This window comes from Gallus gallus, chromosome 19 (assembly GCF_016699485.2).
Source record: "Gallus gallus isolate bGalGal1 chromosome 19, bGalGal1.mat.broiler.GRCg7b, whole genome shotgun sequence".
NCBI lineage: Eukaryota > Metazoa > Chordata > Aves > Galliformes > Phasianidae > Gallus > Gallus gallus.
In genome coordinates, this window is record NC_052550.1 from 1,181,861 (window position 1) to 1,204,354 (window position 22,494).

Sequence of the window (22,494 nt, forward strand, 5' to 3'; positions counted from 1 at the left end):
TGGGACCCGGCGAGCGGCGCCCAATGAGAAATCACAGCGCGTCCCGCTGCAGCCAATCGGAGGGCGGGCAGCCCTGCGCCTCAGACAGCGGCGCGGGGAGCGGGGGTTGGGCGCTGAGCCCGCCGTACGGCCGCGTCCTCGCGCCGGGCTGTACGGCCACGTGAGGCAGTACGGTGAGTTGGAAGCCTTTATGGCGAGTTGGGAGCCATAACGTCTCCTCATCGTAGCCGTGCGCCGCGCTCAGGTTGCCCTGTCAGGCCTCGGGCAGTTGCTCTGCTCCGCCCGGCCCCGCCCCGCCCCATCCCTGTCCGCCGCTCCTCACGGCGTTCTGCCGTCGCCGCTGTCACTGCGGCTGCGCTCACTGCCCTCCGACGTGGCAGTGCTGTGAGCCCTGCTGGGCTCCCTGCGGGATGGATGGAACGAAGAACGGCTCCGAAAGAGCGGTGCTGCAGTGGCAGGGCCGCAGGGGGCGCTCCGCGAGCATTGGGCACGGTGGGTGGGCTGGAGTTGGACGTGGAGTCTTTCCTATGGTCGCAGTGTCCCTTACCGTCTCGATTCCCCATCACAGGTGGTGTTCTCCTTTCCCCACCCCTGAAGTGATGAGCCCTGGGCAGATGAGGATGCTGCTCCCCACAGGAACCCAAAGGGGACAGGCCAAGCTGGCCTGCAGCAGGTCTGCAGCATGACGGATGAGATCCTGAAGGGTGGATCCCTGTGGACCCACAGGGATCACTGCTTCCAAATCCTGGCTCCTCGCAGCACCACCCAAAATGGGACCATGTGCCTGAGAGTGTTGTCCAGATGTCAGCTTGTGGCTGAGAAGCAGCCATGTTCCCTGGCTCGGGAGCTGTAAGCAGCACCACCGTGTGGCATTGCGCCTCCTCACCTGGTAGTGCCACAACTCCGGGTGCCCGCTGGGCTGCACCCCAGGGAGTGGTGATGGGGGCTGTGATAGTGCAGGGCTGCAGCTCTGTGGGCACACCGTGCTGTGCTGGGGCTGGCAGGACTCTGATAGGTGGCGACAAAAGACAAAGGAGGAAGCAGGAAGCAAACTTTGTTTCATTTTTGTCTTCCCACAAGAAGTGGCTGCTGGAGCCGTTTGGTGGGCCGGGGGCTGAGGGCCAATGGCAGGTGAGCACAGCCAGTGGTGGGGGGCGCAGGGGGCTGCCTAGGGCTTGCTGGCCCTGCTGAGCCTCACACACCACAGCCCATGGCACTGTGTGGGCTTGGCCACAGGACGTGTGTCCTGGGCAAGGGATCCATGTCCTGCAGCACTTTCTGTGGCAACAGGGAGAGGGGAGTGGTGGCACGGGAAGCACCCTGGGGCGGGTGAGGGAGAGTGGGGAGCACCGAGGAAGTGGGAAAGAGAATGGTGGGCACGAGTGGCGGGAGAGCTGGAGCTATGTGGGGCGGCTCTGGGTGCTGACGGGGCTGCCCTACAGACCAGGAGCTGCTGAGAGTGCGTGCCGATTTTGTGAGCCGCGTGAGGAAGGCCGTAGTCTCCAATCTCCTGGACGAGCTGCTGGCCCACAGGGTGCTGAACCAGGCAGAAGTGGATGAGGTACAGGAGGGCAACCCAGTGACAACCGACAAGGCCCGCAGCCTCATAGACACCGTACGCCTGAAGGGCCCTCGGGCCAGCGCCATCTTCATTGACAGCCTCAGGAAGCACGACTGCAACTTGGCAGAGCAGCTGAGACTGTGTGCTCATGCAGGTGAGAGGCAGGGCCATGGCCTGCCCCGGCCATGCTTGGGCTCTCAGTGCCTCTCATGGCGTGCTGGAGAGAGGGTCAGCCTTGCCCTCTGGCCCAGGCCCAAAGACACTGAGCAGTCAGGAATTCCCAGTGTCACTGTGCTGTGGCAGTGTGTACCCCTCACCATGTGGTGACAACAGGGCTCTCAGGTGGCTGTCCCCTGTAGGCATCCACTGTGGGGCAGAGATGGGCTCTGCTTGCCCCCCACGCACTGTGACAGCTCCCTCTTGCCCTTTCCAGTGTAACCACCTTTGTGCTTGCAGAGCCTCCTGGTGCACCGCTGGCTGTCCCCAGCACTGTGGGATTCTCCGACCCCCCTGTTAGCAGCCAGGACCTGCAGTGGATACAGCAGTGCCCCCTCAGCGAGTACCAGCGCATCAAGGAGGCAGAGGGAGATCAGGTGCTGTGGGTAGAGGAGATGAGCGAAGGGCTGGAGCATGGAGCAGCCTCTCTGCCAGAGGGGGCAAAGGCTGCCAAGGGTCCTCTGTAGTCCATGAGCAGGGCAAGATCTTCGGGAAGATGCCCCAGGGCCAGGGAGATGTGCATAGGCCTTGTGCATCACCTCGTTCTCTCATCACAGATCTATGACATATACCAGCCACGGGAGAGACGAACCCGTAGGGCCCTGCTCATCTGCAACACCAAGTTTAAGCACTTGAGACAGCGGGACGGAGCTGAAGTGGACGTGAAGGAGATGACAAAGCTGCTAGAAGGGCTGGGCTACAATGTGGAGTGCCATGAAGACAAAACTTCCCAGGTAAAAGGACTGCTCCAGGCACAGGCCCCAGGAGCGCTGCAGAGACCCCTGTGTGCAATGGAGATGGGGGGCTCAGGCACCACAGGGACACTTCTGTCCCCAGTGGCAGTGCCTCCTGCTCACAGCTGGAGGCTGGATCTCCGCACAGCTGGTCACAGGTGGCTGATGCCCCTTCTTCCTGGTATTTTGCAGGAGATGACCACAGTCATGAAGAAGTTTGCAGATCACAAAGATCATTTGACCTCTGACAGCACCTTCCTGGTGTTCATGTCACATGGAATGAGCACTGGGATCTGCGGGACCAAGAGTAATGGGACCACGGACATCCTTTCCTTCAACACCATCTACGAGAATTTCAACAACAAGCACTGCAGGGCGCTGATGGGCAAACCCAAAGTGGTCATTATCCAGTGCTGCCGTGGAGGTGAGTCCCTGCTGTAGGGTGCCTGCCAGGTGATCAAGCAAGTCAGGCTCACCTGGAGCGCAGGCTGGGTTTGGGGCACTCCATCACTGACGGCTGGCCCTGCCTTCCTAGACAACATAGGATCTGTGCAGATACGTGACTCCATCGACCCTGAGATGCCCACTTCCACTTCGGATGGCTGGAGATGTGTAGAGCTGCAAGGTTCTAAAACCAGAGAAGCTCACCTGGAGAGTGATTTTGCCACTTTATATTCTTCCACGCCTGGTAAGCAATTCCGTGGAGAGAGTTCTCTTGTCTGAAGGAAGGCAAGGGGGGCAGGACTCCCATTCCATACCTCGTCAGTGTCTCCCACACCTCCTTCTCAGGGTGGGTTTACAAGGTCCCCTCCATTTGGTGGCCCAGCACACACTGCTCAGGCATTGCTCTAGCAGCTTCTGGAGAGTGCAGTGTCCTCTCAGTGTCAAGGTGCACAGCCACTCCAAGCCCAGATCCTTTTCTGAGTGAGTGCTACCACAGCTGGAGTTCTGTGCCCTCGCTCCAGCCCTCCCCTGCACTCCTTCCCCTTCCCCAGTCCCTTTATCTCATTGTAGTGGCTAGCCGGGCAAAGTTGTCTTCTCCTATGGGGAGTCTGGCTAGGTCACAGATGGCTCCAGGCTGTGCAGACATGCATGCACTGGGAGCGTGGCTGGGAGTAGAGAGAGTAGAGAAAATATCACACCCAGCATTCCAGGAAAGCTCTGTCCTTTTCCCATTCTTCAGCCCACTGGTCAGGTGAGCCATCTACAAAGATCTCAGAAGGTGTCTCAGTCCCCTGCTCTAGCACCTTGTGTTGATTGCTGCTGCCGTGGGGAACACCAGAGGAATGACACTTAGCATCTTCTGTCTCCTCAGACACTGTCTCCTGGAGAAGCCCCACAGAAGGTTCTGTTTTTATCCAGAGACTGGTGGAGCAGTTTCGAAACCATGCCTTTAACAGTGACTTGCAGGAGATGTTCCGAAAGGTGAGGCTTTGTCGTTAAATGCAAATGCAGCCATGCCAACAGCTAGAGATGCTGCTGCAGAAACAGGGGCCTGCTCACAGCTCTGGAGTAGGCTGTTTCTCTGCAAACGTGGGAAGCAGGCTCTGTCCTAAAAGGGTCCAGGTGCTCAGGTTTGGTTCTCTGTGGAGATCAGTGTCCTGCCACAGGGCGGGCACGTGACAGCCTGCTGGGTTGGTGCAGCCCATGGCTTCCTTTGCACCAACGCACCTTCCTGGGGATGCCTCCTGATGCTCTGCACTGCAGCCACGATGGAAAGGGAATTGCTTTCATTTTCCTGTGCTCTCTCTCTCACTCCAGGTCCAACGTTCCTTCGAAAACTTTCCTCGGCAGTTGCCAACACAAGAGAGGACTACAATGCTCAAGAAGTTTTATCTCTTCCCAGGCCTCTGATCTGCCCACGGTGAGTTTTTCCACTTCACACCTCTGCAGCAGCCTCTTCTTTGTGCTCCGTGCCTGCTACTTTGTCAGTGGCAGGAGCAATTCCCCATCACACCTTGGCTCCAGAGCATACAGCTTGGACTTTATGTCCCAAGGACTTATGTGCTGGGAACAGGGGCCTGACTCCCTCCCCATCTCCCGCTGGCTCTAGAAGATGGGTGCTTGAGGAATTCACTGCAGCAGCCTGTGTCTCAGGAGCTTTTTTGTTCTAATGTTCTCCGTTCTCTCTCTTCTAATGTAAACAAAACACGGACAGAGAAAGTGTTTGATTTTGGGAGTAACACAGCCGAAAGCTCTAGCTCAGGGAATGCAGCTGTGCTGCAGAGATGCACTTCAGAAAAAGAAATGAAAAAATAGAGGCCAAAACCAGCTCTGCAGAAACAGTGAATCTCCAAACTGGCTTCTTTTGCTTCCTCTGCCAGGCAGCTACAGAGCTGGAACTAAACAGTCTTTGGTCTTCTCTTCTTCCTCCCTTTTGTAGCCTCTGAACAACCTCAAACTGACCGAATTCTTGCCAGGGAGCAGCAAAGATACTCTGAACCAAAACACTACGTGCACACCTGGTGAACTTCTCTCTATCACCCCAAAGAAAGGCTGTGAAGCAAACATCTCCCCATTCGTGACAGATACCTTCCGTCTCTCTGAGAGCCACTTCTGCCCTGTTTCTGACACAACTTGTTGACTAATAAAAGGATTAGAACACGACAGCACCTCTCCTCTGCCTCTAGCCTGTGGTGGTGGGTGATGGCCAGCAGCAGCTGCTGCATTGTCTTTTTGGGGACAGTTGTGAACAGACAGGAGGTCAGGAACCAGAGCTGAGGGAGGAGGGGGCAGCCAGCGTGGGGGGTGGCTGGGCTCATAGAGAACCCGCTACTGCTCCGTGTGCATCTATTCCCTGTGCTGGTGGGACAGTCTGCACTGTTTTCTGCCTCTTCAATCCCTTCTTGCCCAGAGCTGTGCGACCGCTACACTTTGGCCTTGCAGCAATGCTGCCTCACGCCCTGGTGTCCCTGCCTATCTCCAGTTTCTGCCTCGTGTACTCTCGAGATTCCTATCTCCTTGGACTGAACCTGGAGAGAAAGTGAATGCAAACTCCTTCCACACCCAGGCTCAAAGCCCAAAGCATAGCAGAGTGGGCATCCATGCTCCCACCACTCCTTCCTCACGGTTCCTTTCTGCAGTCCATGGCATGGCCTTTCTCAGGAGGCAGTTTCATCCCTATTCTCCTCTTGTCTCGGAGGTGGGGGAAGGTTCTGATTCCTCTCTCTAGGAGCTACAAAGGATCCTTTGGTCAGGAATTCCCAGTGTTACTGTACTATAGCAGTGTATACCCCACAACAGGGCTCTCAGGTGGTTGACCCCTGTGGGGCATCCACTATGGGACAGAGACGGGCTCTGCTTGTCCCCCACGCACTGTGACAGCTCCCCCTTGTCCTTTCCAGTGTAATCATGGCCTTTGCGCTTGCAGAGCCTCCTGGTGCAAAGGCTGCCAGACTCATTTCTGGAATGTTCTGAAGAACTGAGCTCCTCCTTGGGAGGCGGGGGGGGGGGGGGGGGGGGGGGAAGGGTGAGGCAAGCACATAAAAGGCAAAGGAATTATGCAACATTTCTGGATCCAAGGGTGGTGGCTCTCTCTTTTCCATCTTTGTCTGTTTCTCTCTGAAGTTGTATGAGAATGTAATGCAAGACATATAATCACAGGTTACTGCTAATAGGGTATTTCCTATGTAGCACCAATAATTACGTTTCTCAGACAAACATGAAGCTACTCTTTGACTGAATCAAAGTGTTAAACCAATTGGTTAGTGCTGATTCACCTTAATCTATCCCAAGGCGATCTCAAACCTTGTGACATCTATACATTACCTAGGGTTACTCAAGAGTTGGGACCTCACAAGCTCTGAGGGGTCCTTCAGGCTCCCTCTGAGCAGCCAGGGCCAGCAGTGGATGCTCTCCAAGTACCTGCACAGCAAGAAGGCAGAGGGACTTCAGGTGCTGTGAAAAACACAACTGCTCAGCACGTCTGCTCCCTGTGCTGGTGGGACATGGACTGCTGTTTTCTGCCTCCTCCATCCCTCCTCACCCAGAGCTGTGCGAGAGCTACACTTTGGCCTTGCAGCAATGCTGCCTCATGCCCTGGTGTCTCTATCTCCAGTTTCTGCCTCACGTGCTCTCCAGATTCCTATCTCCTTGGAGTGAAGGGTGAAGGGCAGAGCAGGGTGGGTATCCATGCTCCCATCACTCCTTCCTCACAGCTCCCTTCTGCAGCCCATGGCATGGCCTTTCTCAGGAGGCAGCTTCCTCCATATCCTCCTGCTGCCTCAGAGGTGGTGGAGTGATTTCCTCTGGAAGCCAAGAAAGATCCTTAAATTGGTGTCTAGCAGCACAGCTGACACCTCCCACCATCATCCCCCCAGTAAACAAGAGCCTTTTCCTGTGCCTATCAGCACTCCCCTTCTCCTCCACAGCCACATCCAAATCATTCTCTGCCTTGGCATGGATTCAGGTTTATTGCAAGTGCTGCACATCACTGTCAGCTCCACCACCACATGGTAAGGTGGTAGGAAAAGGAGAGGGCTCTCCTGCCCGCTCCTTGTGTCCGAAGCACTGGGGTGCACGCAGGCCATGTCCTCAGCCAATGCCACCCCATGTCCCCGGGAGGTGGCAGGAGGGCTTGGAGGGCTGGGCCTCTGCTCTGGCTCCATGTGAGCAGGGCTGGGAGACGTCCTCAGACTGCAAAGGTGGCAGCTGCTCTGGGCTCATCCTCTCTTTGGCCAGCGCAGAGCTCCCTGGGTCCCATGCAGCGCTTGCAGAAACCCCGGTGGCCAGCACTACGGTGGTGGCAAGAAATTGAGGACAGCAGTGATGAAGTCTTCAAACTTGTCTTGATGGACTATGTGGCCTGCCCCTTCAATGAACTGGACATCTGCTTTGGGGAAGAGGCGTTGGATCTCTGGGTAGTCTTTGGAACTGCAGGACAAGGGAAAACAGCATGAGAAGGGTGGTCAGAGGTCCACCCAGATGCTTTCCTCCACCTGCTGCAAGCTGAGGGATCTCAGGTCTGACCACATCCTTTCTGTCACTGCTAGGAAAGCCTGGGGCTGCCCTCAGGCTCCACCTCACCCTCCAGCACATCAGTGTCACTGGCTGCTAGAGGCACAGAGCTCACTCCAGGACCTTCCCTACCTCAGTGCTTCCTCCCAGCCTCACCTGCAGAATGGCAGAAGGAGTCAGAGCACAGACTTTGAACAGCTTCTCTTCAGTCTCACCTGATATAGGGCGAGTTGGATCCTCCCAAAAACAACACAGGGCCAGGATATGGCTTGTGGAAGACAGGGAAGCTCATGATATCTGCAAAGTGATGGGAAATAGCATCCAGGTTCACTCTCCAGATGTAGCGGCCCTCCACCGCCACCAGGTTGGTGAGAAGAAACTGTCTCAGCTGAGGGTCCTGCCACAAAAGGGGAATGAGCCACAACGCCAAGAACATTGCTCTTCAGTGAGAGCAATGATCCCTTGGGATGTACTGGTAGCTTCTGTCCTACCTGTCTCACAGCCCATGCATGTCGTGTTCCCCAGTGCCCCTGCAGCCCTTGTGACCCAGCTGCCCAGGTCAGCATTGAGCTGGCAGGAATGCAGAGTCCCAGAAACAGGCTAGGAGCAGAAGCCCCTTTCTAGGAGAGGGATTTCCCACCTGGACCGTGGAACTCAGCTGACTGTCAGCCAGCTGGCGGGCTGTGGAGCGGGACAGGCCAGCCGGGATGTTCACTGACTTCATGGCGGAGATGTAGGCAGGGAACTCGGAGATAAGCGCGGTTGAGGTAGGACCGATGTCTACGGAGATAAGACGCTCCACCAAGTCTGGCTGGGGACACAGAGCAGACTGGATGTGAGCTGAGATCTCCCAGTCCTGCTCTGAACAGTGAGACCAGGCACAGGGCTCTGCTCTCTGAAGGCTTTTAGCTCCCTCCTGCCCCAGCAGATAGCTCCACAAACCCTCCCTTGAAGTCTTACTTCGCAGCACCTCTGTACAAGAGACCTCTGAGCTCCTGTGCAATTGGTGCTGGTGAGGTGGGCTGAGAGCAGAGCCCTGCAGCCCGGCTCACAGCTCTGAGCAGGGCAGTGCTGGGGATAGCCGCTCACCGTGGGCTCGTGGCCGCATCAGCACTGCCCCTCCCGGTGCCACCTCCAACACTCTCTGAGCCCCATCCCACTGCCAGGAGCCCCCACACACCCACCCGCTGCAAAGCCAGCACCATGGCCGTCTTGCCGCCCATGCTGTGTCCCACGAGGATGCACTTGTGGATGCCCAGGTGGGCCAGGAGGTGCTGCACATCCACGCTCATCGCCTCATACGTCATCAGCGGGCTGTGGGGGCTGCTGCCGTGGTTGCGTGCGTCCATCGTCAGCACCTGCCCAGCCGGGGGGCACTGCGTCACCTGGGGCCGGGCGCTGCTCACGGCCCCCACACCTGCGGGACTGCCCGTGAAATGGGGGGCTCTGCGGCCGCCCCCCGTGGCCTCACCTGGCCACCGACGCGCCGCACCAGCGCTTTGGCCACCGTCTGGAAGTTGCCGTGGCTGCCGAAGAGGCCGTGGAGCAGCACCAGGGGTGGGCGCGTGCCTCGGACACCCATCTCGGCGTGGGCCAACGGCACAGCGCTGGGGGGAGAGAGAGGTGGGGCTGGGAGCAGTGCGGGCCGCGGGAACAGCAGGTAGGGCTGGGGGCGGGGCTACGAAAGGGGGCGGGGCTACGCGAGGGGGGCGGGGCTACGCGAGAGGCCAGCGAAGAGCCCGGGCCCTGAGGGGAGGGGCCCGCGGAAGGGGGCGGGGTTAGGGCCGAGGTTGGGTAAAGCACGGCCCCTCCCCGCGGGACCACCACCCGTCCTGCCCCCGCCCCGCGCGCGGACGGGCCCTTACGTCACGGCGGAGCGGGCTGCGGGCGGCGGGAGGGGGCTGCGGGCCGAGCCCCGGGGCAGGCGGCGGAGCATGATGGCGGCGGGCGGGCGGGAGGGCGGCGCGCTGCCGTGGCGTAATGTGACGGCGACCGCGCCCCGCTGCTGACCGCGTGCGCCCCCTGGCGGCGGGAGGGCGGCTCGGCGGACTGCAGGCGGCACCGTGACTCAGCGACACGGGCTGCGGGCGGGGAGCCCTGGGCCGGAGCGGCAGGCGGGCCGTGCTGTGCCGTGCTGTGCCACCGCGTGTCCCCGCACGGTACCGCACGACGCCCGGGCTCAGCCCCGGGGCGCTGTGATGCCGTGTGAAGGCCGCAGCGCTGTGGCTGTGCGCCCATACCCCGGCACAGGGCATGGGGAGCAGGCAGGGGGGCACCGGGGCACCCAGAGCACGGCCCGGCACGGGCACAGCCCGCACCACGCTGCGGGCCCGGTTCCGTCTGACCCATCGGCCGCCCCCCGCGCCCTCATTGACCCCAGCAGCCCCCACGTGGTGCTGTGGGCGCTCCGTGTGCCTCCACTGCCGCCAGAGAGAGCTGACGCGGGGTGGGGGGGGGGGAGGGCCGCAGCCCTCAATGGTCTCCTTGTGCTCCGCTGGCAGCAAGGTCACCGCCCGCCTGCGTGTGGCCCGGGGCCAGGGCAGGCCCCGCGTCCCCGCGAGCCCCAGGCCGGCCCCAGCAGGGCCGCTCCGCTCCGGCTGATCCTTATCGGGGCGGCCGTGCGTGCGGGGCCGGGGGGAACCTGAGCCGCCCCCCCCCCCCCCCCCCCCGGCGGGCCTGCCAGCGTGAGCTGCCCGCGGGGCCGTCGAACGGGGAGCGGCCGAAGCGCCCTGCTCAGCCCTGCCTCTCGGCTGCGGTTTTCCGACGGCGGTTGCGAGACGGCCTCGGGGGCCGGGGAAGGGGAGAGCGGGACGCGGCGACGCACCTGCGGCTTTGTCCGCACCCGCCGGAGCGTGGCGGGGAAGGCGGGGGCCGCCCGGCGCCGGGCAGAGCCGCACCGCGCTGCCGGGCCGGGAACGGGCGGTGCGGGCGTTGTGCAATGCGGCCTCGCCCCTGCCTTTACGGGGGGGAAAGAGCCGGTCTTCGCCGCCGGAGTGCCAGACTTTGTACCGAGCGGCAGGGAGTGCCGATGGCGGGACGTCAGCTGGGCAGCGGCTGCGATCCTGCGGCCCGGAGCCCCCTGCGTGGGGCTGGGAGGGGGGCGGATGGGGAAGGAGCCGAGAGGGGCCAGGACCTGGTGGGAAGGGTCTGGAGGTGCCCATCCCCAGTCCGGTGTCACTGGGGTCGGCCCGGTGCTGCTCCACTCCTTGCGTGGGGATGGCTGTGTGCTCACACCCCCGTTTGGGGGGGACAGAGGGGTCCTCTCCGCTGCGGCGCATCCCCATTGATGCTCCATGGCTGGCGCTGTCTTTGCTCACGATGCTCATCTGCCCCACGCCGCCTTCCCGTGGGGACGAAGGCCATTACCTCCCCAGGTGGCTCTCAGCCTCCGTTCCCCCCGTCCCGTCGAGGGGCTCAAGGACACATGGATACCAAAACAGGATTCCTTTATTGACAAATGTAACTTGTACAGACCACGCGTAACAGGGAGAGAAGGTGCCCGGCCGGCGGGGGGTCCCGGGGGGGCCGGCGGGGCAGGGCGGGGGGGGCACGGAGCTTCCTCCTGGTGCTGCTGCACACAGCTCTCCTGGCAACCCGAAACCGGCTCTGTTTACATGAAACCATCAGTATTGACACAGCCGCCCGCCCGGCTCCCGCTCACACTGCCCGGCCCTGACCCCGGCACCGATCCCATCGCCCCCCCTTCATTTCCCCGCCTGCTCCCACCGTGCTGGGCACCCTCGGGGACAGGAGCTCTCTCCCCGGCCCGCGGGGCGGAGGGTCCCCGGCGGTGGCGGTCCCGGCGGTGGGGCTGGAAGTGGGCGCGGGGGCGGCTGAGCCCCCCATAGGGCTGGGCCGGGGGGCGCGGGGGGCTCACACATAGTTCCTCTTGTCGTAGCTGGTAACGGCGGAGCGCGGGGCGGAGTAAGCCACCTTGCTGGGCGCGTACCTCTCGTCTTTGGGGGGGCAGGAGCAGCACAGCAGGGCCCCCCCAAAGAGCAGCAGCGCGGAGGCCGCCCAGCCCACGTAGAGGGACGTGCCCAGCTCCCGCTTCTGAGCGTCGATCACCAGCGGGTTGTAGAAATCCCGGATGATGGTGTTGGCCGACCAGGAGACGGGGATGAGGGTCATGATGCCGGAGAGCAGGAAGATGACGCCGGAGACGATGGTGATCTTGGCCTTGGTGGTCTCGTCCTCCACGCAGCGCGTGCACTGGGCGCCCACGATGGCCACCATCAGGCCCAGCACGGCCAGCACGATGGCCACCACCAGCAGCGCGCGGGCGGCCTGCAGGTCCTGCGGCAGGGCCAGCATGGAGTCGTACACCTTGCACTGCATCTGCCCCGTGCTCTGCACCACGCAGTTCATCCACAGCCCTTCCCAGATGATCTGCGCCGTCACGATGTTGTTGCCGATGAAGGCCGTCACCCTCCACATGGGCAGCGCGCAGCAGATGATGCTGCACAGCCAGCCCAGCACCGACAGGGCCACCCCACCGATCTCCAGCCCCATAGACATGGTGTCCGGCTCCCGGGCGATGGCAGAGAGGAACCCGCTGACCGAAACCACCCTGTGCTCCGCTCGCTGCTGCAGCCGTGGGGATCGGCTTACACCTGGGTGCACCTGTGCTTATATGGGCTGGCGGGGCTGGGGCCGGGCTGCGCTCGCTCAGCGCCCGCCCGGGGTGGGGTTTCTCCGCCAGACTCTCCTCTCCACTGGCTCCCTCGCAGTGTCCCACACCCTCCCCTTTGTTTGCAGAGATGGCGCATTGGAGGGAGGGGGAGAGCCACCTGAGATGGCCACCATGACACGGGCCTGGTTTTGGGGCGTGGGGTGGGATGGGTGCCATCGTCACAGCCTGCTGAGATGGAGGGCTGCGGTGCACGGCCGGAGGCTGCCCGGCTCTTGGCTTGCTGTGTGCCCTGCTGCCCACCTACACCTCAGTGCCCTTTCAGGAACCCACAGCCACCGCTGACCCCTCCAACCTTCCCGAAAGGCAGCAGTGAGAGCTGAGAACCCCTCAGCTTCACACCGGTAGTGCTGGAGGTGGGCAGGGATGGGGGCTGAACCCCCCACCAGGCACAGAACAACACGGCACGGCGCAGAACAGCACACGTTTGTGGGCCTTGCAGCCCCGCCTCTCCAGCAGGGATGCTGTAGGTCACAGCCTGTTGTGTTTCTGGAGTGCTTTATCAGATCTCACGTTTAACATAGTGTCCAAAAGAAAGGCAGTTTATTTAAGATTACGGCCTTGTCGGTATTTTTATCCGTGCGCAGATTGCTCCTTATCTCGCCGTGGCTCAGCGAGAGCAGGGAGCACTCGGGCACCTTTGCATCACCGTGCAAAGTGCAGCCCCTTTGCCTCACCACGACGTGCTCTGTGCTGCTGGCCCTGCGCAGCCCCCCACCCCACACAGCCCCCAGCCCACCCGCACCACCTGTCCCCTCCCGTCCCCTCCCGTCTCCTCCTGTCCCCTTCTTCCCGGCCCCCACCCCGCCCCATTCCCTCCTGTGGGACGTGCAGTGCTGGGTGTGTCTACGGGAATCCCCGACCGGGTGATAAATGTCTTTACTCATCGTGTTCAAATATTTTGTCCTTGAAGGAAGCAGACAGAGCACGTAACGCTCCCGCAGTGTCACCCCGTCCGCCTGGCTCAGTGGCACCTGGAGAAGGAAAAACAAGGCGTGTGTGAGCCGACCCCACGAGCGACCCCATCCCGGGGGGCAGCGTCCCCCCCACGAAGCCCGCCGAGTGAGCAGGGCGCTGCTGTGTGCGGCCCCCCGCTCTGCACGGCCAGACTGTGTGCCCCCCCCCCCCGGCTCTGCACGGTCAGAGCGCTGCAGGTATTTCAGCCCCCACCCCAGGAATGCATTCGCCCCCTGCTCTCGCGGACGGGTGCCTGCAGGCGTGCTCCAGCCTGTTCCCTGCCGCTGCTGAGGGCTCCCCTACAACTCATTAACTACACGAGAGCACGGTGGCAGAACCGTGGCTGGAGCCCCCCCTGCTCAGCCCCCCAGTGGAGGGAGGCCCCCACTCAGCCGTGCCCTGCGGCACCCTGACACCCCCACTCTGCTGGATCAACTCCTGCTGCCCCATGGCATGCCCACAGCCTTGGTCTGGGTGCATCCAGCACTGAATTGCACCGCAGCACCTCATGCCTGGCCCCGGCTCCCCGTGGCATCCTGTCACCCCACAACTCCCCAGGGGGTTGCCGGACATGTGGGGGTCCCATGGGGTCCCTGTGCAAGCAGCACCCCAGGGGCTCACACCAGGTGAGGCGCTGCTGGGGGTGTGCCCAACCATCCCGAGGACGGAGCTGGGGCAGAGCAAACTTTGGGGTGCAGAGGCAGTGGGTGCACAGCAGACGCTGCACACACACCCAAACACACCCCCCCTGCCGGCTGGGATGCATGGACACAGCTGCGCAGACAGACAGGGAAAGGCACAGGTGCACAGGTGCACGCGTGCGCAGACCATCGCACACAGGTGCTCACAGGCACACAGAGACACACAGAGACACAGTCAGACAAAGAGAAAGGCACAGGTGCACATACACACAGAGAGGTACACACAGACAGACAGACAGACAGGTGCAGCAGATGCACGGACACACGGCTGCGTGCACACCTGGCACACACACAGGAGGGTTCCCGTGGGGGGATGTGCACAAGCAGACACACTCACCGGTACGCCTGAGAGCAGACACAGGTTCACACGTGTGGCAGCACAGACAGAACAGGAATGAAAGCACACGCAGACGGGTGTGCACACACACAGAGGGGCAGGGGAAGGACCTGGGGCAGGGGATGTCCCACGCAGCGCTGTGGGGCAGCGGCACGGGAGCGGGGTGATGGCTGCCCTGCAATCAGCCCCCACGCGCCGCGCCGCCTCCCCACCCCATCATCCCAAATTGCCCAAAATACAGGCTGTTTGCACGGCCCGGGGCAGCGGGAGCTGCCTGACTCACAGCAGAGGAAGGGGCAAATCACCGGGGTTTCGGGGTGCCGGCTGCCGCACGCTTCGGGACGCATTCCTGTGGTGAGGAATGCAGCCTGATGGTGTTTACCCAAAACAGCCAAGAGGGTGGCAGGCTTGTGGGGGTCCCCTGTGCCCCCCCTCCCCACCCCCCCCCCCCCCCCCGTGAAGCTGTCGCCTTGCAGCTTGGAAGGGATGGAGAACATCACTCCCAGTGATGGGGACCAGAGGGCCACACAATGACGCAGGGATGGGTTTGCCACACGAAGCTCAGACCCAAGGGGTGTGTGAGCTCTGCCCTGCTGGTGGCCCTTCTCCACGAGCACCTACATGAGGACAACCACCGTGTGTGACCCCATCCCCATCCTCATCCCCATCCCCATCCCCATCCCCATCCCCATCCCCATCCCCATCCTCATCCTCGTCCCCATCCCTATTCCCATCCTCGTCCCTATCTCCATCCCGGTCCCCATCCGCACGTGCTGTTCGGAGTGCCGCTGCCCCGGGGCGGGTGACGGCACAGCGGCACCAGCAGAAACCGCCCCGGGCACCGCGGGGCCGCGTCCCGCTCACGTGCGCGGTGCGACGGGCGCGGGGCGCGGGGTGTTCCCCCATGGTTGCGGTCGCGGCGGGGCCGGCTCCTATCCCCCCCCGGGGCAGCGGGGTGAGCGCTGCTCCCTGCTTATATTTCAGGCGCGGGGCTGTCGATCTGCCCCGGCCAGGGCACACAGACGTTCATTGTTGAAGCCCCTTTGGCGGCGGCGAGGAGCAGGTAAGGCTGCTCCGGCATCAATGGCAGCTCTGTGTGGCGGCGGGGCGGGGACTGCGCTGCGGGGCCTCGCAGAGGGATGGCGGTGGGCCCCGCATTGCGGCGTGCCCGGGCCGTCCCCACCCCGAAGGGCTCGGAGGGGGCCCGGCTTCTGCTGCGGTGCCGACCCCCGAGCTTCGCCCGCACGCGGACCCCTCACTCCGTGTTCACCGTGTCACCTTCCTGGGACGTGGCTGCGGGCTCACACGTCCCTTTGGCTTAGCAGCACTTTTGCCCGTTTTGAGCTGTTTTTTGCTCAGTAAGTGGATAGGGGGTTTGTTTTCTTGGTGACTCGAGGCTAAAGCTCCCGCTCCTGGCAGCGGTTCCTTTGCGCAGTGCTTTCCATTGAGATCTTGGCTGAGTCTGGAAACCTTTGCTTTCAGGTAGAGAAAAACAGCCTTAGTGTGCACATTTCAGCCGGTCAGGGGGGTTTATGTCAGGCACAAACCTTTCGAGAACATTGAGTCTCTGAGGAGCGTGGGTAACTAATCCCTGTGTGCGCCGCGGGGAGAGGCTGCTCAGTGCTGCGCCGGCTCCAGCACAGCCCCTGCTCCAAACCCGGCTCCCTCTGCTCGCCCCATTGGGACCTCGAGGTACACAGTGCGGTTGTTTGCTCGGAGAGAATGTGGGGTTGAGGGAGAGGGGGAAACGCTGTCGATGTCTGACGTGGGGACATCTGCCAGCCCTGTCCCCGCAGGTGTCCTTGGCACAGCACGAGGGCAGCTGTGGCACACGTCTTTCCGTGGCCCGGTGGTGCTGAGCATCGTGGTGAGCAGCGGCTGCCCGGGTCCCTGTCCCTGCCCTGAGGTGGGCTCAGCACCCAGCTGTGGGGCTGTGGCGTGGCCCCGTCCCACTGTGATGAGGCCCTCGGGGTGGGGTGAGCCCCCCGTTTGGGTGAGGAGGGACTCCTGCTGTCTGCAGCTGGGTGGAATCCTTCAGCTCCGTGTGATGCAGCTGTCATCACACTGCTCCCTGCCGAGCCCTGTGTCCATGGCAGTGCTGGGATGTGAGATGCCTGGGGGTCACGGGAAGGGCACGAGGGCTGCTTCTCGGTGGCAGGCACCACTTGGAGGATGTGTCACATTTTGGCTTTAATTATGGTCATCAGCTGTCAAACGGCCGTGCTGGCGCCTGCTGTGGCTCTGGCATTGCCACGCGGTGCGTGGCCGTGTCTTGCTCCCACCTTGCCATTTGTCCCCAGACCCAGGCACGGCCCCGAGCCCTGCAGGGATATGGCCTACGCAGGGCTGGGCTTTTCCTATGGAGATGTACACACGTGTGCACACGCCTGCTGCAACCCCAAATGACAGTGTGGTTGGCGCAGCCGGCTGTGAGCCCAAGCCACATCCAGCCTGGGGCAGGGTCTGGCCCTGGCACTGCCTCCCCATGGGGCTGCCCCAGGCAGGGGATGCTGCGGGGCGGGTGGGTCCCTGCCGCCACCCCGCTGATTACAGGGAGCCCTGAATGCGCTTTGGCTCCACGGTGGGCACGCTGGTATGCCAGCAATGTGGGTGCTCCAGAGGTGTGGATGGATGGATTGAGGGAGCACCCACGCACACCTTGGCTGATGGTGGCTGCCCCAGACAGCCAGCAGGGAGGGCTGCAGCGAGACCCAAGTGTCCCCATTGCCTGGCCTGGTGCTGGTGGCATCCTTGTGGCATGGACCACGCATGGACCACAGAGCCGCAGCCACCCCTGGGCACACGGTCCGTGTGTTGGAGCAGGAGCCTCCTCTGTGCCCAGAGACACCTGGTGTGCTCAGGCAGCTCCAGAGCCCATCACCGTGAACAGTTAGCAATTAATTAGCAATTAATCGTATCGGCAAGCAGCTGTCATGTTTCACCAGCAGGTCTGAGGATGCAGTGCCTGGTGGGGGCTGGCCCCTCTGACCCCACAGGGTTTCCCTGATACCTTATCCACCCGCGCCTGTGTGCTTGGGAAACCGAGATAACCTTGGGCCCTGCTATCATTCCCAGAGATTAAGCTGGGGGGGGGGGGGGGGGAAGTGGTGCAATGTCTGTCCTTGTGCTCTGTCTGGCTTTGTGCTGCTCTGTGCACATGCCGGGGGGCTCAGTGGGGACGATGAGCATGTGCGAGGGGCTGCTGGGCTGGGGGCTGCCCCTGCCCACTCTGAGCAGTGCTGTCTCTGTTCCGTGGCAGCTCCGACCGGTTTGTGGGGCTCGGTGGGGAGGTGCCTCCTGCCCGAGGTCGAATGGAGGGATGGGAAGCGCTGAAACGATACCAGGGAACAAACAAGAGGTGCTTGTGTCCTGCCGGCACGGAGCCCAGCAGGGGGTTGGCACGGGCCCATTGAGGCAAGGGCGGGAGCTATGGGGAGGAAACTGAGGCACAGAAGCACGGAGGCATCCATGCGGGTCGTGGAGGAGGTGCTGGGAGTGATGCTGGAGAAATCCCCATCCCGGATGCTGCTGTTGCCCTTCAGCACCCCGAGCTGGGCTCAATCCGGGGCATGTCCTGCCCGCGGGCAGTGTGTGGCCGTGCTTCTGCTCCTGGGTGGCCTCATCCCGGCCCCCTGCGCCGTCCGTGGGAGCAGCGATCGGGTGTTGTGGCCATGGGGAGAAATGCGAGCGGAGGAATCCCGGGAAAACTGGTTCTACCCCTCCGTCCGGTGCTGGCGGGATGGCAGGCGGCGGCGGAGCTCCTCCCTCGGCGAGGGCATATAACGCCCGGCGTGGTCCCGGCGGGCGGCACTGCGTGGCGGAGAGCGATGGCCTCCATGGGGCTGCAGGTGCTGGGCATCGCCCTGTCCGTCATCGGCTGGCTGGCGTCCGTCCTCTGCTGCGCGCTGCCCATGTGGCGCGAGACCGCCTTCGTGGGCAACAACATCGTGGTGGCGCAGATCATCTGGGAAGGGCTGTGGATGAACTGCGTGGTGCAGAGCACGGGGCAGATGCAGTGCCGGGTGTACGACTCCATGCTGGCCCTGCCGCAGGACCTGCAGGCCGCCCGCGCGCTGCTGGTGGTGGCCATCGTGCTGGCCGTGCTGGGCACGCTGCTCGCCATCGCCGGCGGCAAGTGCACCACCTGCGTGGAGGACGAGACAGCCAAAGCCAAGGTGATGATCCTCTCCGGCATCACCTTCATCGTCGCCGGCGTCCTCATCCTCATCCCCATCTGCTGGTCGGCCAACGCCATCATCCGGGACTTCTACGACCCGCTGGTGGCCGACTCCCAGAAGAGGGAGCTGGGCTCGTCGCTCTACGTGGGCTGGGCGGCCTCGGCGCTGCTGCTGCTGGGGGGGGCCCTGCTGTGCTGCTCCTGCCCGCCGCGCGGTGAGAAGCCCTACTCCGCCAAGTACAGCGCGGCACGCTCGCTGCCGGCCAGCAACTACGTGTAGGGCTGCTGCACCCTGCCAAGATGGGGATGCCCCGCGGGGAGCGGGTCTGGGGCCGGGGTGCCGCGGAGGGGATGGAGCGACGGGGGGGGTGGGCAGACAGAGCCGCCTTTGTTCACCGGGATTGGAGCTGGTTCTTTAATCCTGCTGGGATGGGAACAGCGCGCTGTCATCCTGGCCGCCTGCCTGACAGCTCGGGGGCACCCGTGGCATCTCGTCAGTGGGGGCTGGGGGTGCTGTGCCGGGACACTGAATGCGCCGGGCGCCGTCCCGCCGGTGACACGCGGCTCCGTGCGGCTCCGACTTGTCCAAACACCACTGTGGAGGACGGGGAGAATCCCCAGGAGATGTCCTTCAGGTCTGTCCCACGTGGGCAGAGGATGCCACGGCTCAGTGACACGCAGCGCGATCTCGAGGGGGCGTTTGGTGCTCTTCTTCCTCCGTGCCCCCGGTTCTTACTTTGACCTACTTTCGGGGATCTCACCTCGCGGTACGCACTTGGGATTTCTCTCTGCAGCTCACCGGGGTGCGGGTATCATTATCCTGGGAGTGGGAAGGCAGCGGCTGGGCTGGGAGAACCGGTCGGAGAGGCGGCAGCGGGCTCTGCGCTGCGCTTCTTCCATCCATGGGGCAGGAGCAGCTGGGGGGCTCACGGCACCCCCGGTGTGGCAGCACCCGACCCCACGCCGCAGCCATCCCGCATTAAAGGACAGTGCTGCACCCGCTGTGCTCTGTTGTCTTTATCTGCTGGCCTCGGTGATGGGGTGACCCGCGGGTTTCCAAGCTGCAGACTCTGTGTCTGGGAACACCAGTGTGAAACATCCCAAATCTGGAGGGACAGCCCCAGCCTCCCACCCCCTGCTCCTCACCCCCGGCCCTACCACAGCCGTGGTCCCCTCCTGGGCCACCTGGGGAGGTGACAGTGGGCGGCTCGGTGGTGAGATGCCTTTACAGTATTGAGGCCACCCCACGCTATCACAGGGCCCCGGGCATTGGGGCCATCGCCCCACGCTGCTCCTGTCTGACCGGCTGCACCAAGCAGGAAGGAGAGGCGGGCGCCAGCAGGACGCAGGGTGTTGGGATGGGTTGGGACGCCCCAGGGCTTCTTGGAAGCACCTTAGGGCTGGTGTGGGTGACAGCACTGCTTTGCCTATCTGCCTTCTGGCCTTGGAACTGTGCCAGCGCACATCCGGTGTGTGGCCAGCCCTGGGAACGTCCTTCATGGGCACCTCGGGGCACGCGGGGACAGCACACAGTGCCCAGCGTGGGGCAGAGGACCTGGACTGTGAGGCTCTGGTGCTCACTGGGGACTTCAAGGGTTCTCAGCTCCAGCGCTTCTTTGGGATGGGGATGGAAGTGGGCAGCCCAAATGTGTTGGAAATGGTGGTGGATGGTCAAGGGCACCAACAGGAGATTGATGCTCTGGCTCTGTGCTGGGATCCACGTGGTCACTGCCTGTCCCCAGCGAGGACACCCAGCCCGTGTCCTTATGCCTATGTGGCACCAGCGGTGGCTGCCCACCATCCTGACCCCTTTCTTCTGGTAGAGAAGGGCATTGTTATCGGCCCTAACACTGAGCACAGGCTTGGCCAGGTGCCCACCACAGTGCGGTGCCAATGGGTGAGAGGTGCAGGGATGGAGTGGGAGCGCAGCCGGGCAGGAGAGGCCACAGAAACCGAAACTGGGAGCAGGAAAACCGTGGTGAAACCTGGAACAGCTGCAGGGTGTGCCACGCACAGCCGATACCCGCTGCCACAACAGGGCCATAAAAACTCAGCTGCTCCCAGTTGTCAAGTGTGGGTCGTGGCCCCTCATAGGGTGCTGTGGCGTCTGCTCTGCATGGGGCCGAGTGGTGACTTGAGATGAGCCTACAGTCATGACGTGGTGCTGTGGTTGGTGCCCTGGAATTCCCCATCCCAGAGCAGCACCCTGTGTCTGCGGTGGCCCTGTCTCTATAGCACCCTGGGAGGGCTGGACCAGCTTTGGTTTGTCCAACATGCTCCCGGTGCTGCTCCTCCAAAGGATGAGGAGTTGGTATCGCTGAAAGTGCTGAGCCCTGCAGCTGGTATCGCAGGCAGACATGGGCTCGTGCCCATTCCCAGCGCCCCAGACAGGAAACCCAAAGGGTCCAAAGAGTACTGCAGCGCAGCCACCGAGGGCAGAGTGCAGCCTGGGGCAGCTGTGAGGAGTGCCCTGTGCTGCTGAGATACTTTGGGTGAAAGCATGATTTGCACGTGCTCCTGCAGCTCAGCCTCCTCTGGACCTGGGAGCTCAGTGCAGCACACATCCCCATGCAGCCCTGCAGCAATACTCCATGCAGCACACATCCCTGTGAAGCTCTGCAGCAACGTTCCACTCAAGATGTGTCTCCATGTCCCCCTGGTGCTCTGGAGCAATGCTCCATTCAGGACATGTCCCCATGCATCCCTGCAGCAATGCTCCATGCAGCAATGCTCCATTTAGGACATATCTCCATGCAGCTCTGCAGCAATGTGCAATTCAGACCACCGTGTCCCCATGGTGCCCTGCATGCCCTTCATGCAAGATGTCTCCCCGTGTCCCTGTGCAGCCCTGCAGCAATGCTCCATGCAGCAGTGCTCTCCATGTAGCCCATACCCTCATGCAGTAGCGTTACATGCAGAATGTGTCCCCGTGTCCTTATGGTGCCCTGCAGAATGCTCCATGCAGAATGTGTCCCCATGTCCTTGTGGTGCCCTGCAGCAATGCCCCATGCACGACACATCCCCCTGCACCCTGCAGCCATTCCCATCTGGATGGCAGTGGGGTGCCTCTGCACAGAGGCGCAGCTGCTGTGAGCAGCTCAGCGCCCACGTGTGTGACGTGAGGGCTGTGCCTGTCCCCACAGGTGCCGATGGCGACGATGTCGATGCAGCTGGGCGGGCTGGTGCTGGCCGTGCTGGGCTGGCTGGGCTCCATCCTCACCTGCGCGCTGCCCATGTGGAAGGTGACGGCCTTCATCGGTTACAACATCGTGGTGGCCCAGGTCTTCTGGGAAGGGCTGTGGATGAACTGCGTCTACGAGAGCACGGGGCAGATGCAGTGCAAGGCGTACGACTCCCTGCTGGACCTCACCTCCGACCTGCAGGCCGCCCGCGCGCTGGTGGTCACCTCCATCATCATGGCCTTCCTCGGCCTCCTCACCGCCATCTCGGGGGCCGACTGCACGCGCTGCATGGAGGACAAGAGCTCCAAGGGCCGTGTTTCCATTGTGGCGGGGGCCATCTTCGTGCTGGCCGGCATCGTGCTGCTCATCCCCGTCTCCTGGTCTGCCAACAGCATCGTCACCAACTTCTACAACCCCATGGTGCCCGAGGCCCTCAAGAGAGAGCTGGGGGCTGCCCTGTACATCGGGTGGGCCTCCAGCGCCCTGCAGCTGCTGGGTGGGGGTATCCTGTGCTGCTCGGGGCCGCCCGTGGAGCGGGACCACTACCCCAAGTCATACCGTGCGGTGAAGGGCTGTGGCCCCATGGGCTACCCCATGAAGGACTACGTGTGAGCTGCCCCCGCTGGGCACCACCGGCCCTTGGGCACAGCACCGCGGTCCCCATCCCTCCCGCATCCCACATTCCCTGCCTGCACACTGCATCCCCACGCCAGCTGCGTCCCCCCCGTGCTTTGCCCTTCCCGCAGGCTGGTGACAGCGTGTGGCCCCATCCCGCTGCCCTCCCGGGGCACCGCTGCTGCTCCCAGCTCTATAAAGGTCTTGGTGCCACTAAGGCTGCCTGGGCTCGTTTTGAAGCTGTGTTTTAACACTTCCTATGTCTCTCACACCCCTGTGGGCAGCTCAAAGGCTTGCTGTGCCATCGCCCGCCGTGTCCCTGTGCCACCTCGCCACCCCACAGGACAGCCCTGCAAACAGGAACCACA

General features: G+C 62.6%; 5 protein-coding genes and 1 long non-coding RNA gene across 10 annotated transcripts; 3 read left to right on the plus strand and 3 right to left on the minus strand.

Annotated features, from left to right (window-relative positions):
* Positions 1-82: 82 nt before the first annotated feature.
* CASP1 (caspase 1) lies at positions 83-5,118 on the plus strand. 2 transcript variants are annotated; one of them, XM_040650618.2, is made up of 9 exons: positions 1,057-1,131; positions 1,443-1,715; positions 2,018-2,154; positions 2,335-2,511; positions 2,704-2,935; positions 3,047-3,199; positions 3,827-3,936; positions 4,273-4,375; positions 4,895-5,118. In XM_040650618.2, the coding sequence occupies exons 1-8, from the start codon at positions 1,125-1,127 to the stop codon at positions 4,363-4,365; spliced, it is 1,182 nt and encodes a 393-aa protein (XP_040506552.1). In that variant the 5' UTR covers positions 1,057-1,124; the 3' UTR covers positions 4,366-4,375; positions 4,895-5,118. The 2 variants fall into 2 exon arrangements, with proteins under 2 accessions (XP_015151421.2, XP_040506552.1); XM_015295935.4 differs by lacking the exons at positions 1,443-1,715; positions 2,018-2,154 and adding an exon at positions 83-173 and having other exon boundaries at positions 569-1,131.
* Positions 5,119-6,904: 1,786 nt separating this feature from the next.
* ABHD11 (abhydrolase domain containing 11) lies at positions 6,905-9,741 on the minus strand. Of its 3 annotated transcripts, XM_025142105.3 has the most exons (6): positions 9,333-9,416; positions 8,939-9,074; positions 8,652-8,825; positions 8,108-8,278; positions 7,683-7,864; positions 6,905-7,383 (listed from the first exon to the last, which is right to left on the minus strand). In XM_025142105.3, the coding sequence occupies exons 1-6, from the start codon at positions 9,401-9,403 to the stop codon at positions 7,245-7,247; spliced, it is 873 nt and encodes a 290-aa protein (XP_024997873.3). In that variant the 5' UTR covers positions 9,404-9,416; the 3' UTR covers positions 6,905-7,244. The 3 variants fall into 3 exon arrangements, with proteins under 3 accessions (XP_024997873.3, XP_046758383.1, XP_046758384.1); XM_046902427.1 differs by having other exon boundaries at positions 8,652-9,074; positions 9,333-9,741; XM_046902428.1 differs by lacking the exon at positions 8,652-8,825.
* Positions 9,742-10,896: 1,155 nt separating this feature from the next.
* On the minus strand, positions 10,897-12,071 carry CLDN3 (claudin 3). The gene has a single exon (NM_204202.2). It carries the CDS (start codon positions 11,983-11,985, stop codon positions 11,341-11,343), a length of 645 nt encoding a protein of 214 aa, NP_989533.1. The 5' UTR covers positions 11,986-12,071; the 3' UTR covers positions 10,897-11,340.
* Positions 12,072-13,019: 948 nt separating this feature from the next.
* LOC107054777 lies at positions 13,020-14,359 on the minus strand. The gene is made up of 2 exons (XR_001469407.4): positions 14,153-14,359; positions 13,020-13,131 (listed from the first exon to the last, which is right to left on the minus strand). It is a non-coding gene; the product is annotated as an uncharacterized LOC107054777 (long non-coding RNA).
* A 795-nt stretch (positions 14,360-15,154) lies between these two features.
* On the plus strand, positions 15,155-22,343 carry CLDN9 (claudin 9). Of its 2 annotated transcripts, none has more exons than XM_004946418.5 (2): positions 15,155-15,844; positions 21,473-22,343. In XM_004946418.5, the coding sequence occupies exon 2, from the start codon at positions 21,479-21,481 to the stop codon at positions 22,121-22,123; it is 645 nt and encodes a 214-aa protein (XP_004946475.1). In that variant the 5' UTR covers positions 15,155-15,844; positions 21,473-21,478; the 3' UTR covers positions 22,124-22,343. The 2 variants fall into 2 exon arrangements, with proteins under 2 accessions (XP_004946475.1, XP_004946474.1); XM_004946417.5 differs by having other exon boundaries at positions 15,155-15,215.
* On the plus strand, positions 17,959-19,326 carry CLDN4 (claudin 4). Its single transcript, XM_003642382.6, has one exon. The coding sequence runs from the start codon at positions 17,980-17,982 to the stop codon at positions 18,607-18,609; it is 630 nt and encodes a 209-aa protein (XP_003642430.3). The 5' UTR covers positions 17,959-17,979; the 3' UTR covers positions 18,610-19,326.
* Positions 22,344-22,494: the final 151 nt, after the last annotated feature.